We start from the raw sequence: 13,382 nt of genomic DNA, 5'->3' as shown, positions 1-13,382 counted from the left end.
CCCAGGGCTTTAACCTGCCAGTTCTTTTCCAAGACCACACAGTAGGAGCTGCCTCCCACTAATGAGATGATGGTGTGTATTTTTCTTCAGGGAATAAGGCAAATCCAAAAATCTCAGCACTTGCTTAATTCCTTTCTCAAAGTTGATCTAGAGTCATCACACCCTTATTTTATGATAGAAAATTTCTTTTTAAGGGTGACTTAAAATAATGTGCATTTCTAGTTTCTTGGGGCAGGGGTTTTGAACTTATTTCAAGCAGGGGAATAAATACAACAATATATACTGGGGGGGAAAAGACTTGGCAGCAGTTTCTGTGTTTCTGAACTCCACATTGCTACTAAGAAACTGATGGTGATTTGTGAGCTAATTCAACAGTATTGTTGCCCATCTGCTCTTTACCTTTCCATAAATGGTTGCAAAGGAAAGATGTACTCCCAGTTGATGGCTTAGAGTAGACTTCACCAACCTCCAGGTGCATAGCTGGTTACAGGACTATGAGAGTTGCAGTCAAAGACATCAAAGACATTCCTCTGTCTTCATAATGTTGTCTTCTGTGTGTTTGGAACATAGGAGAGTCGCTTCGTTTGCTATTTTTCAAAGTCAGAAAGCTCCTGATTTTGAAAAATGGTTGCCAAAGCAAGTTTAGGGATGAGCATTGGAACCGGGCTGTACCTGGGTGGCAGTTTTGAGGCAAGAAGCCATGTGATAACACTAGCATGCAGCCTGAATGAAGACTGAATTAGGTAGCAGTTAGATGCTTTATTTAGCTATGCAATAATTCCCTTAGATTCATTGTTTTTCCTTAAGCTTTTGAGCACTAGACTATGAATCTGGAGATCAGGGTTTGAATACCCACTCATTCATGGAAACACACTGAGTGAGCTTGATCAAGTCATGCTCAGCCTCAGAGGAAGACAAAGGCAAATTCCCCTCTGAACAAATCTTGCCAAGAAAACTCCATGATAGGTTTGTCTTAGGGTTTCCATAAATTAGAAATGACTTGAAGCTATATAACAACATCTTATAGAACCTTGGCATTCTACAAACTTGAGAGAATTGAGCAAATGAACAAAACAAAGGCAGGTGATGAGCTAGGGACTTTTGAAGAGATTATGGACTTTGCTACAAATGAGACTGAAAAAATTGCCATTTGGGATGCACCCTAGGTGTGTTTGCATGATTCCTTTCAAAGTACGTAACTTTTTGCCATTATCTTCAGACAAAGAACCATATGTAATCTGAGATTATGAGTAGATAAATTCTCCCTCATGCTATGTTGAGACATGGAATCAATCTGACCTGAGAAGGTTTGATAGGGAGTTGGGGCATAATCTGAACAATTGCTGAATCACTTGTGGTTTGAGAGGCTTCCAGGATAAAATGTTAGCTGAAGAAAAGTATCTGCAGACAACAATTATATTGAAATGATCATTTGTCTTACTGCATAAAATATTTTAATACTGAATTATTTTATAAATATAATAAATAACTGTGGATCATATAGGAAGCTTCATAAATAATTTAATGATGCCACTCACCATGGAAATACAATCTGACATGCAGTATTAATACCAGATCCTGTGAAACAAGCTTTTTTCCTAGAGACTCTCTGTCTGTGTATTTGAACACAATTTTTAATCAACAAATATTTGGAGTCTGAAATAAAAATGGCTATAGAAGTGCATCTTGTGAATCCTCAGTATAATTCATACCAGAATAGCACCTTGCACCTATTGGTTTTCCTGTTATTTCTGTTAAATATCAAGAGTGCTATAAGGCCAACCTTGTTGGTTTTCCAGAAATGCTTCCTGTGCTACAGCCTGCCCACAGGTCAGAAAATAAGTTTTACAAGCAGCGTAATAAAAACCACAGTGAGGGGAAAAATGCAAATCTGTCATATGCCAGATAGTTGCAGCTGTATGAAGAATGCGTGGTCAGCTAAGCCATCTTGTCAGAGATCCACATACACAAGGCACAGGTCCTTACTAGCTACAAGAAACCAATAGAAACTAGTGATGGCAACAAAGGCACAAAGAAGTTGCAAAATTGAAGAAACAAGGAAGAAATTGGGACACTGTGGCTGACAGTTTCATCACTACAAACAGTGTTCAAAGGAAGTAGCAAAAACTCCATCAAGCTTTCAGAATTAATATAAAATCTCTCAAATGATAAGTATCACTATTGGATATAATGTTTGCCTTTTCCCTATTTGTGTAACTGATTCCTGGTAAGAAGCAAAGTGACTTACTTCCCCCCTGTGACATCTGCCCAGTAGAGCCCTGTAATCTGTCCAACTTTTTGATAATGTTTGTCTTGACTAGTTAAGACATTTAGGAGAAAAACTTGTAGTTTGTGCTTCTTGCTTGGTGTTGATACAGCTGGCTTCTTCTGAAATTGCTCTTTATATTCTGGCTAAGGAAAGAATTTCTGGTTCTGGCTGGTGGTTGCTATCCTGTACTCTTGGCTTTTTATTGCTTTCCCCTTTCTGGGAACTCCATGCTACAGAGGTGTTAACCTCTTGGCAAGCCATGGATCTTCTTGTTTTGATCAGCAAGGAGAAACTCTGCTAGTTATTCCCCCCACCCCCCACCATCTCCCCCAGTGCCTTTATTTAGTTTTTTAGCTGAAGTTAACAGTACATTGAGAGGCACGTAGGCTTAAAATTACCAGTGAAGTATTCTTTCTGTGGAAAAGAAGATGTGTGCTGGGAAGGGCTGTAGAAATAAGACCTCTGAAGGCATAGGGTTGCTCCTGGAAGGGTATACTTTCTGTTTCTCAGTTTGAGAATGAGAGAAGAGAACGAAATGGACTTGGTAGGTATGGGGATCGAAGTTTTTTGTTTCAGACATATTTAAAGACCTGCATTAGAAACATTTAAGGAATAGCTTCCCCAAACCTGCTTATCTGTTGTTGTCCTGCCATTCCCCGATTACTTTCTACCCTTCCATTATGGGAGTTATGCCCTTTCAGGACTAGTGTAATGGCAGGCAAAGTTTCTCTTCTATTTTGGTCTTTCCCCCTTTACTTTTTGATGGGCCTGTCCTGTCCAGCTAAACAGCTTATCCTGAATGTTTTTCCAAGTTCTACTGATAATCTGACTACCTTAGTGTGCACTTGCATTTTAAGAAGAGTCCAGCTTGATTAAATTGGCCCAGTATTCTGTTCACACAGTGGCCAGTCAGTTCCTTATGGGAAGCAAGTCATGAGAACAGTGGCAACCTCCCACTCTTTCTCCAATCAACTGGTATTCAGAGACATACCACTTCTAATAGTGGATATAATATACAGTGCACCCGTGCCATACGCGGGTGCGCTATACACAGCTTTCAGCTTACACTGAAGCTGCGCTGCAATACAACGAATGGCACCCGTGCTTGCACCGCCATGCCACCACACCTGGGACCCATTATAGTCATTGGGGATTGAGCATACACATTATTCGCCTTGCGTGGGAGGAGGGTCCGGAACAGGTCCCCTGCGTAAGGCAAGGGTCTACTGTATATCTATCATGACTCGTAGCTACTGTTGGCCTTGTCCTCCATGAATTTGTCTAAACCTCCTTTTTAGTTGTCCATGTTGGGTCTCATTACTACAACTGTGGTTGCTATCACCAAAGCTAAGTGTTATGTATGGATATACTTCCTTCATCTGTTTTTTTTTTTTAAATCAGCTTATGAGAGAGGGAGAAGTGCTTCCCTGGCCACTTTCTTGACAATGTGCATAATTCTGTACACCTAATATCATATTTCCTCATATACTGTGACTGCCATCTCAGCGGGAACATTTGACTATTTTAGATTGCCTTTTTCTGCACCTTTTACTTATTTATTAAAAGTATATATAAGGTTTTTTTTACTCATTGTTGTTAACTGCCCTCAACTCGGCCTTGACTCATGAAAACCCTGTGGATGAGACATCTCCAATCCCCCTATCCTTCACTGCTCTGCTTAGCTCCTGTAGATTTTGGCTCTTAGGGGGAATACAGACCGGCACTTTGTGCCGGCCTGTGGGCAGAGTCATAGTGTAGCATCCGTACGCTCAATGCTGTGACTCCGCCCCATCTCACCCTGATGCTGTGCCCCCATTTACACAGAGTGTGGCATCATGATGTGACTACTGCAGCATCCAAACAGAGCAGCATGGAAGGGGCATCATCATGTCACCCCGTCATGGCTATGACACCCCTTCCAGGGAGTGAAAAATAAGCCCCTTTTTGGGACTTATTTTTGCTCCCTGTGGAGGCTGCGGCATGCAGTTGCCGCGATCCCCATCCAGGGCAAAAAGGGACGGCATCCCACCACCTGTCTATACAGCTCCTTGGTCCAGCTGCTAGAGTCTATCCATCTTTTGTGCAGTCTTCCTCTCTTTGTACTGCCTTCTACTTTGCCTAGCATTATTGTCTTTTCTAGTGACTGTTAAGAAAACTAAGATAATAACCACAGAAGATATTCACAAATTCAATATGGATGATGAGGACATTGAAATAACGAAAGACTTCCCATATCTAGGAGTAATCATTGGTCAGAACAGAAACAGCAGTCAAGAAATCAGGAGATGGCTAGGACTAAGAAGGGCTATGAATGAATTAGGCACAATCCTGAAGTGTAAGGATACACAACTGAACACTAAAGAGGGATTGTTCATGCCATCATATTTCCTATCACTATGTATGTACAGTGCTGTCTACATTTACAGCGCTATAGAAGTAAACGATGATGATGATGATGATGATGATGGATGGATGTGAGAGTTGAGTGGTAAAGAAACCTGATAAAAAGAAAATCAATTCATTTGACATGTGGAGCTAGAGAAGAGTTCTGTGGATACTGTGGACAGCTAAAAAGACAAACAGGTACAAGAGCAAATCAGATCTGAAGTTTTCCTAGAAGCCAGGATGACTAAACTGAGGCTGTCATTCTTTGAACACATCATGAGAAGACATGACTCACTAGAAAAGACAAATAATGCTTGGAAAGATAGCAGGCAGTAGAAATAGAGGAAGGCAACACACCAAGTTGACAGACTCAGTCAAAGAGAGCATGACCCTAAATCTGCAGGAACTGAGCAGGTTGTTGAGGATAGGGTGTCTTGAAGATGCCTCATTCACAGGGTTGCCAGAGTTCAAAGTTGACCTGAGGGCAGTTAACAACAACACTAAATAGTTGGGTATCACTGGCAAACTCAATTGCCCCATTATTCACATTTGGAGAAGTAGACTTAAGTCTACGAAAGTTTATGCTGCCAACCTCTTTCTCTCAGTTAGTCTCAAAGGTGCTACAAGATATCTCTACTCACTGTTCACATCTTACTACAGATTGTTTATGAACAAATGTAAAAAGTATAAATAATTGGGGATCATTTTGAGAATTGACCATTACAAATTATTAGTCCCAAGTTACTTGTCCAAGTTTAACAAGTTACTAGTCCACAATTCATCTTTGGAGACAAGTTCATTACTGTTAAAGTCTTATATTTGGTATTAAATGGTTTGGTGTTACTTGTTTGGGTTTTGGACTGTTGGGATGGTCCTATTTTGGTATTCTGACAGCCTGTACTCATGACTGTTTGAATGTATGTTAATCCTAGACAAATCGGGGGGGGGGGGGCTAATGCATGTACACATATTTATCCATCCATATTCTTTGGGTATACTACTTTAATCCTTGTTAATATGGATCATCAGTGGCATGATTCAGGTTGAAAACTGCATATAATCAGTGTATACAACGAGCCCACAACAGGTTAGGTATGGCTGGGTGTCAGCAAAGGGAGCTTTTTTCAAACAGAGCAAATAACTCCTTTTGGGCCTTGTTTCTAACCCAGGCCACCAGTGTGCAAGTCAGCAAGAATTCAAGAGGTCTTTTTTTTTTCTGTATTCCAGATATGATCAGTCAGAGGTCTGCAGGAGGCAAACACAGTGGGAGTGCTCAGCTTGGCACAGGGAGAGGAACTCTACGGCTTCGAGCCAAAGGGCCAGCCACTGTGGAGGAACAGGTATGAACTTAACAAGCCCAGCCATGTCTGTGACGAAGCTAAGTAGCCCTGGTCAAGAACCAGGACTCAGTTTCCTTCCACAAATGGGTGGGGCAGGTGGGGCAGGTGGTCACAAATCAGTGTCCTTATACTGATTTGTGACCACCTGCCCCACCTGCGCAGTATGCCTGGCAGCTTTAACTCCCTCCTTTGAGTTCTCACTTTCACTGTATTTATTGTAGGTGAAAAGAAGCAGGTCTTTATTTTGTTTCTGCTCACCTTCACTGTTCTGTGGTTCATCTCCTCCAAACATCCTCACATTTGTGCCTCTGAAATAGAGAGAAGAGGATTGATAGTAAGCATAAACAGGCACTGACTGGTTGAGGGTATGGAATTAATGATAATGATAGTATGTCTTTGTGGACCTTCAGATCAGAACCCTCCCTTGCCCCATCACATTGTTTCTCAAGTTGCTGAGCTCCACCTAAACCCAAGACGTTTTCCCCAACTTTAGAACACAACATGCACACTTACTTCAGCTATATTGCAGCCACTTTCCCCTGCATTAGCCCTGTCACTGCTTGTAGACGTCAGGAATGGTCTTGTCAGTTCATGCAGAGAAAAATAAGTGTTTCTGCTGCTTCTCTAATAGTAGTTGTCTCCTTTGCAGCCATCTGCTTTTGAAGAAAAGGCCATTGAAAAGGTTGATGACCTTCTGGAGAGCTACATGGGAATCCGTGACACAGAGTTAGGTGAGTTGCTGCTCCTTCCATTCATTCACCTGCAAGCTAAACCACTGAAAATTTGAAGAAACTGTGGATGACCTAGGGTGGGTCTACACCATTCAGAGTACTCTGGGCTGCTCCCAGAGTATTCTGGCCCCAGAGCTGCCCCAAATCTCCCCCCCCCCCCCCCCCTCTGCATTCCAGAGTGATGCTGGGCAACTGTCTACACATGCATCCTGCTGTGCCTCCTGGCACCACCATTACTGGTGTGAGTTGCTCCCTCTGAGGTCAAGAACAAGGTGCCCAGCATTGATTACATGACTGGACACCTTGTTGTGATCTCAGAGGGAGCAACTCACACCAGTGGTGATGGCGCCAGATGACACAGCAGGACATGTATAAATAGCTACCTGGCATTGCTCAGAAGTGATCCAGATTTTAATCTGGAGCAAAAGGTAAGACTGTTTAAAGTAAGGGGAGGCCAGATTTGATGAAAAACTGGATTTATGTTGTGAAGACAGTTCACAGTTGAATTGGGGCTTTACCTCTGCATCATGAAGACAGGTGATGGTGAGGGTGGGGGAAACCCATGTTGACCTGTGTAGACAAGCCCTTAGTTAGGATTGTCCCTATAAGTGATGGCATTTACCCTTGGTCTGCAAAGCTTCTTTATACTTCCTGTGCTCTTTCTTAGACATGGAAACCAATGTGAGATTTTACCTATGTTTGCAAGATGGGACTTGGGTAAGGCAGATTAATTATTGGGGGTGAAGTTGGAGGCTGAACTAATGCTAGTCTATGACTTTTTCTTCACTATAGCTGCTACCATGGTGGAACTGGGCAAGGACAAGCAGAATCCTGATGAGTTTGCTGAAGCCCTGGATGAGCAGCTGGGTGACTTTGCCTTCCCTGACGAATTTGTCTTTGATGTCTGGGGAGCCATTGGTGATGCCAAGGTTGGGCGCTACTAGGACTCTGCGCTCTTCTGAACCCTGCAGGCAGGACCATTGGGCAGGCCGCTGGCAGGCCTGGCGCACCACTGTTCCCTCCCTTTGATGCAAGGCTGCCCACCTTTTCTCCATAGGGGCTGGACAGCTCCAAGAGCAATAAGTAAACTGCATCAGTGACTGCAGCATAATGTGAACTGGGGCCAGAATCTGCTGCTCTTTCCTGATACCTTGCCACTCCTGAAGTTCATGGAGGCTGTAGTCAACCAGATGTGTGTGCTGTCAGTTTCCTTGTCCAATTCAACTCTCACAGTTCACTGTTCTTATAGATGGGGAGGCTGAACCTAATTCCCAGTTTACTTTTAACCTGGATGAGATGTGGGTCTAGGTAGCCTGATAGTGAGTTATTCTAGGGAATCTCAGAGCACCACATGAGAGATGGATGGGGTAGGAGTGGGCTTGACCTCTGACACCCTGCATAAATGGGGGGGGGGGGAGAGGCGTTATAACAAAAGTCCTAGTCATGCATATCTGCTCTAAGAGGACTAAATCCTTAGTGGGTACAGTCCATGCCTTTTTACCAGCAGGAACATCTTCTGCTAGTCCCCCTCTATTCACTTTGGTATGTGAATCGTATTGGTAAGTTTGTTTTCTCACATTGGGCCAAGTTCCCTAATCAGGGTGATTGTCTCTCCATGTCTCCCCCCCCCCCCCCCTTCACACATTTGTGAATTCCTTTAGGGACCATCTCCCTAGTTTGATAACTTTTTGAGCCTTTCAGCTTTCATAGGCCTTAGCCAGCAGATACCATGGTCCCCACCCCCCAAACAAATTATCAGCCATAAAATACAGTTTAAAAAAAAACTGGGGGAGGAAATACACTTTTCCTATGTCCCAGAAAGGTGTCCCCCTCTTTTGTGTATAAGATCTGTGCAACTAAGTACCAGAGTTTCCACTTGACTTGCAACTACTGGTTGCACGCCATAACTGGCAACACTTGAGCTTGCTTCTCCATCTGTTCCTTTGTTCTGTCATCAGCCATTGGGCTGGGATCCATCTTGATCATTGTTCACCAGTGTCCTTTGCCCTGGGTATGACTACAGGCCACAACACAGCTGTCAGTTGTGGACAATAGGTTTGATCTAAGACTTCACACCCAGGCGCAGGTTCTTTCCCCTCACTCTGGATGGCTCTGGTTTATCCTGCCATCTAAATGGAATCACACCCTGACACTCTTCCAGAGCCATACATGGCTTCCGGTCACTACTCCCCTCAAATCTGTGCAGGGCTTCTAACATCAGGCAATTCATGCTGTATGGTAGTGCAAAGACTGTCCCATGTTCTCTCTCAGGGGATGAACCCATGTGGAGGCTCTTAAACAAGTGGTGTTTCCTTCATCTATAACTTGAGAGTATTCTCCTGCTGAACTGGTTTTAGGGTCAGGGTGTTTTGCATCAGCATTCAGAGGCATATTCCAAGAGCAGCAGCAGAAAGCTCCCCTTACCGTCTAGAGTTGGACATGATGTCCTTGTCAAAGCCTGTCTTGACTGATCTGTCCCTTTTGTCATACTGACCTACCTCCCAGTTAATGTTTGCAATGCTGTGTCTGTTAAATTATTTATACCCTCTCACTGACACACCCCCCCCAACACACTCCTGAACACTGGGTCTCTACCCTGTGCTGTATCCCAGTACTGTAGTTCAGGCAGCAGCTGGTGACCCCTGGGAGCTGAGAGAGTCCATTCTCTTTTATACTTTAGCCCTAGTTCACCTACTGTATCTCTAAGACACAAATCCCAGAGAGGATGTGGAACCTTGTTGCCCTCTGGAACCCATGTTGCAAAACTCAGAAAGGGCCATGCTTTTGCCAAGCCTTGGCCAATCTGCTGCACCCTGGCACCAGAAGCCTTTGGGGTAGGTTGGGCACCAGGCCCTCCTTAGGAAGTATTTTTGTATTCTACATGTAAAGCATCTTTAAGATAAAATATATTGACACTACTAAATTCCATGTACATGTGTCCTTTAGTGTGTGTGTGCATAGCGGGGGGCGGGGGTGGGGCATATCCTTAACAGATGGTGTTCTATCCACCTTCCTTCTATCCTGATCCTCTGACACAAACAGACTTTTATACGTGAGGAGTATGAGAAACCTAGGACCATGACCTGATGGTAGAAATGCAGAGGGTGCAACACCACCCTATGCACTGTGTGCCTCAAGGAGAGATTGGAACATCTGAATGAATTGCTGTCCCTTGTGCCCTGTTAATGTGAATGCTAGCAAAGCTTTAGTATGGAATATGTGTGCTCCTGGGTTGGCAGAAGACTGCCTCTTGACTAGAGATGTGAAAGCTTGGAAAAAGTTAGTGGGAGCTTCTGTCTGATTTTGTGGGGGAGAGAGTTGCCCTTCTTCAGTCTTTGCATCTCTACTTTTATGTAGCAGGGATTGAACAGGGGGCCTCTGCAGTTCCTGTTTACAGTATGTCATCTTGGCACAAATACATGTAAATCTCTGTGTGGAGCAGTCCAAAGATAAATAGATAGGTTTCACTTGCTGAGTGTTGGATTGTAAAAGGGCGTTGTCTGTGAAGCAGAACCAGGTTCTGCATTATGTGGAGCTAGTAATTTCATTGTAATAAGCATTCAGAAGATTCTGCATAGCTATTGTTCATTTGAGTGTCCTGTCCCATGTGCAGATCATGTGCTGGCAAAAGGAGGTAGCTCTATCTTCTTCTCTGGTTCATACTAACATCCCCCTCCCCAATCGAATAAAAGGAAAGGATTAGCCAGGAGATGCTGGAGTGGCTTTGGAGTCCCACACTTTTGGGAAAGTGCAGCAATGCTTAGAGCATGTTTCAGTAGCTCAGCCTGTACTGCATCCACTGCACCATCCCATCCTCAGTGGCGACTGTGAGAAACATGGATCTCAGACTTCCTGTCTCAGATACTGGGGTGGGTTCACTGTCACAGTTGTGTCCCTGAGGTGCAAACAACAAGCAGGAAGAAACACACGATCCTGCCAATTGAGTTGGGGCTAGGAAATGAGAGGTTTCCCCCCAAGAGAATCAGAGCACAAACAATGAGGGGAAAGAGGCCAGCAAGTGTGTCCCCCCTCAGGATGCACACAGTGATTAGCCTGCCTTCAGGTCCAGACTGAGCCTCTTTAAGGCCATTGTGCCAACTGAACTTTTTCCCCACACATTATGAAATCAGTGCAGTACAGGACGTCTGGGACCACTTTAATTATGTAATTGGTAGTGTCAAGGGTCCGGGATTGCTGCCTGAAACCAGGAGCAGCATCCCTTACCTGTCCATGCCTCAGCTACAGGCCTGCACCTTGTGTTTTAGTGCAGCTAACCTCTAAAATGTTCTGTTCTGAGCTTGTTGCATGTGAAAGAACTTTGAGTGATGCTTCCTATAAAGCATTGCTTTGCTGTTGTGTGCCTTCAAGTAGTTTCCAACTTATGGCGATCCTATTAGAGTTTTCTTGGCAATATTTGTTCAGAAGATGTTTGCCATTGCCTTCCCCTCAGGCTGAGAGCATATGACTTGCCCAAGGTCACCCAGTCAGTTTTAGGGTTGAGCTGGGAATCAAACCCTGGTCTCCAGAGTCTTAGTCCAACACTCAAACCACTATGCTGGTTCTCTATGTCTTATGTAAGGGACCTGTAATTATTTTTGTTCCAAGGGAGTCGAGGGATTGGCACTATATTTGTGCATACTGGCTACAATTGTTTCTTTCCTGGAAACTTGCCAAGAACTGTCAGCATTCTAGGGACAATCACTTTAAGTAGCATTGCTCTAAAGTATTTATGATGTGCGGTGCTGTCTTTGTTTTATTTTTCACTCAGCAATTGAACTTGGTCTCATTCCAGTCCCCTACTTGTGTTTTAAAGAACAGAAATAAAAGATATAATAGTATTTCCTTGGAGGAGGCTGTGGCCCCACTTCTGCAAGTGGCAGATGATCCCCAGGAGATAAGCATGAACTGAAGATTCCTACCATATATACAAGTCCGTAAAGTTGGCTGTGCAAATACCTTTTGTGGTATTTAGCTTGAGAGATGAGAACAATGCCTTTTAACCAGTGTAGAATCAAAAGCTTTGCTATTCCTGCTGCAGGTACAACTGCTGTTGCTCCATTTCTACCAAGAGAATGGAAAGACTAGGATGGGAGGAGGACTTACTGAAGGTCTCTTCTGACCATTTTTGGTCTGGAGATAAAGTAATCGCCATTTGACTGTGCTACATATATCCCTCTCATCTATTTTGACTGTGGTCAACTGTGGTCTTATACTTGGAGCCCAAAGGAATAAAGGCCTAGAGAATTTGTGGGGGGATTTTTTTTTTCTGTCTATAGCCATTATGTCATAGGAAATCACCATCTTCTCATACCTTGATGATGGCTGGCTGGAAATGTATATGTACATGCTTCAAGGATGCAGCAGGTATTCTTCAGCACAACCAGACTCTATTTTCCCAAAACAATAACACATTTCTAAAAGCAAATATAAAGGGAGGGAGACATGGGGGGGGGGGGGGGAAGGGGACTAGAAAAAAATAAGGAGTTGTAGTCATAGGCAAAGCTATAAATTAACAAAATGTTATAACTACAAAAACCCTGCCGGGCATTGGCATCTGTAAGATATTTGTGTGTCATACTAAGGTAAGATACACTGACCACTGAACAAAGGATGGTATTTGTCTTTCCAGCATTGGAGAGTAAAATCTTTTTGCTCTAATAAGGGCACATAAAATCACCACCACTAATAGTACAACATCCTATCTCTAAGGAGTGAAGCAGAAGGTAATCCTGTGGCAGGGTATGAAGGAATGGGCTGTGTGGTTGGTGCCAAACGTGTATTATGTTAATGGGGGAGCATGCAGCCTGACATTACAGGGTTATCCTTGGAGAGAATTGGGTGAAAGTAAATTAAATGCGAATCTGCAAGGGCCATGCTCATTTTGCTGTTCTAAAGAGTTTTTAAAGGCTAGGTGAATCTACTTGCTGGATCAGTACAAAAGGAGTTGTTTAATATAGTGGGTAGGGTGTCATGTTCTATCTGTGGATGGGTATAAGTGAGGGAGGAGATGGCTGTTTATGAAATAAGAGCCCAGCTGGATTGAAACAAAGTTCCACTGGCCCGACACCTTGATTTCCATTTGTGGCTAGGCAAATTAACCTGGGTATTCTAAAAGAAGAAGGGGACAGCAGTTATTCCTATTTGTATGTCCTTAATAATAGTTCAAAGAGTGTACCTTCTGTTGTACTGGTGGGGGTACCCGTTAACTATTGCAACTAACAGCTATTGGCTTTTTAAAAATCAAACTCAGTCACAAGCTTTGTGATTTGCTGAAGTTAATTCTTTAATCTCTTTCTTTCCAATGGTGCAGGCAAGAGGGAAAGAGCTGAATGTACAGAAAAGTGTGGTATATATACCAGTTCCATCACACGCATTCACTTCCCATCCAAAGAACACTTTGAAGCACTACAGATCTGTGAGGGGCTTGCATTTGCTATAATCACTTGAAGGATGTTTGTTGTCCTATCCTGCCTGACAACTGAGTCACTGCTCACATTTGAATAACTCAATTGAGCTGGCTAGATACAGCACACAATAATTCATCTACTTCTGAGAACTGATGTGATGCTTCATCTAACAGCAAAATCAGCTTTTCCAACCCAGTTGTGCGAGAGAGCCATCCCACAGCAATTCTCTGGCCAGCAGTCAAACAGCTCT

The 13,382-nt window shown here is 43.5% G+C and overlaps 1 protein-coding gene across 2 annotated transcripts in view; it reads left to right on the top strand.

The window, feature by feature from the left end:
- Positions 1-9,673, top strand: part of GIPC1 (GIPC PDZ domain containing family member 1) — a 46,413-nt gene extending 36,740 nt beyond the window's left edge. For both annotated transcript variants that reach the window (XM_042454104.1, XM_042454103.1), the window contains exons 5-7: positions 5,882-5,994; positions 6,644-6,725; positions 7,518-9,673. In XM_042454104.1, the coding sequence (XP_042310038.1) occupies positions 5,882-5,994; positions 6,644-6,725; positions 7,518-7,669 (347 nt within the window). In that variant the 3' untranslated portion in view covers positions 7,670-9,673. The remainder of the gene's footprint in view (positions 1-5,881; positions 5,995-6,643; positions 6,726-7,517) is intronic.
- The last annotated feature ends 3,709 nt before the right edge of the window (positions 9,674-13,382 follow it).

Source organism: Sceloporus undulatus, chromosome 2 (assembly GCF_019175285.1).
Source record: "Sceloporus undulatus isolate JIND9_A2432 ecotype Alabama chromosome 2, SceUnd_v1.1, whole genome shotgun sequence".
In the NCBI taxonomy this organism is placed as follows: domain Eukaryota; kingdom Metazoa; phylum Chordata; class Lepidosauria; order Squamata; family Phrynosomatidae; genus Sceloporus; species Sceloporus undulatus.
The sequence above is the reverse complement of the archived record's forward strand: the minus strand, read 5'-3'. Positions and strand labels throughout refer to the sequence as shown.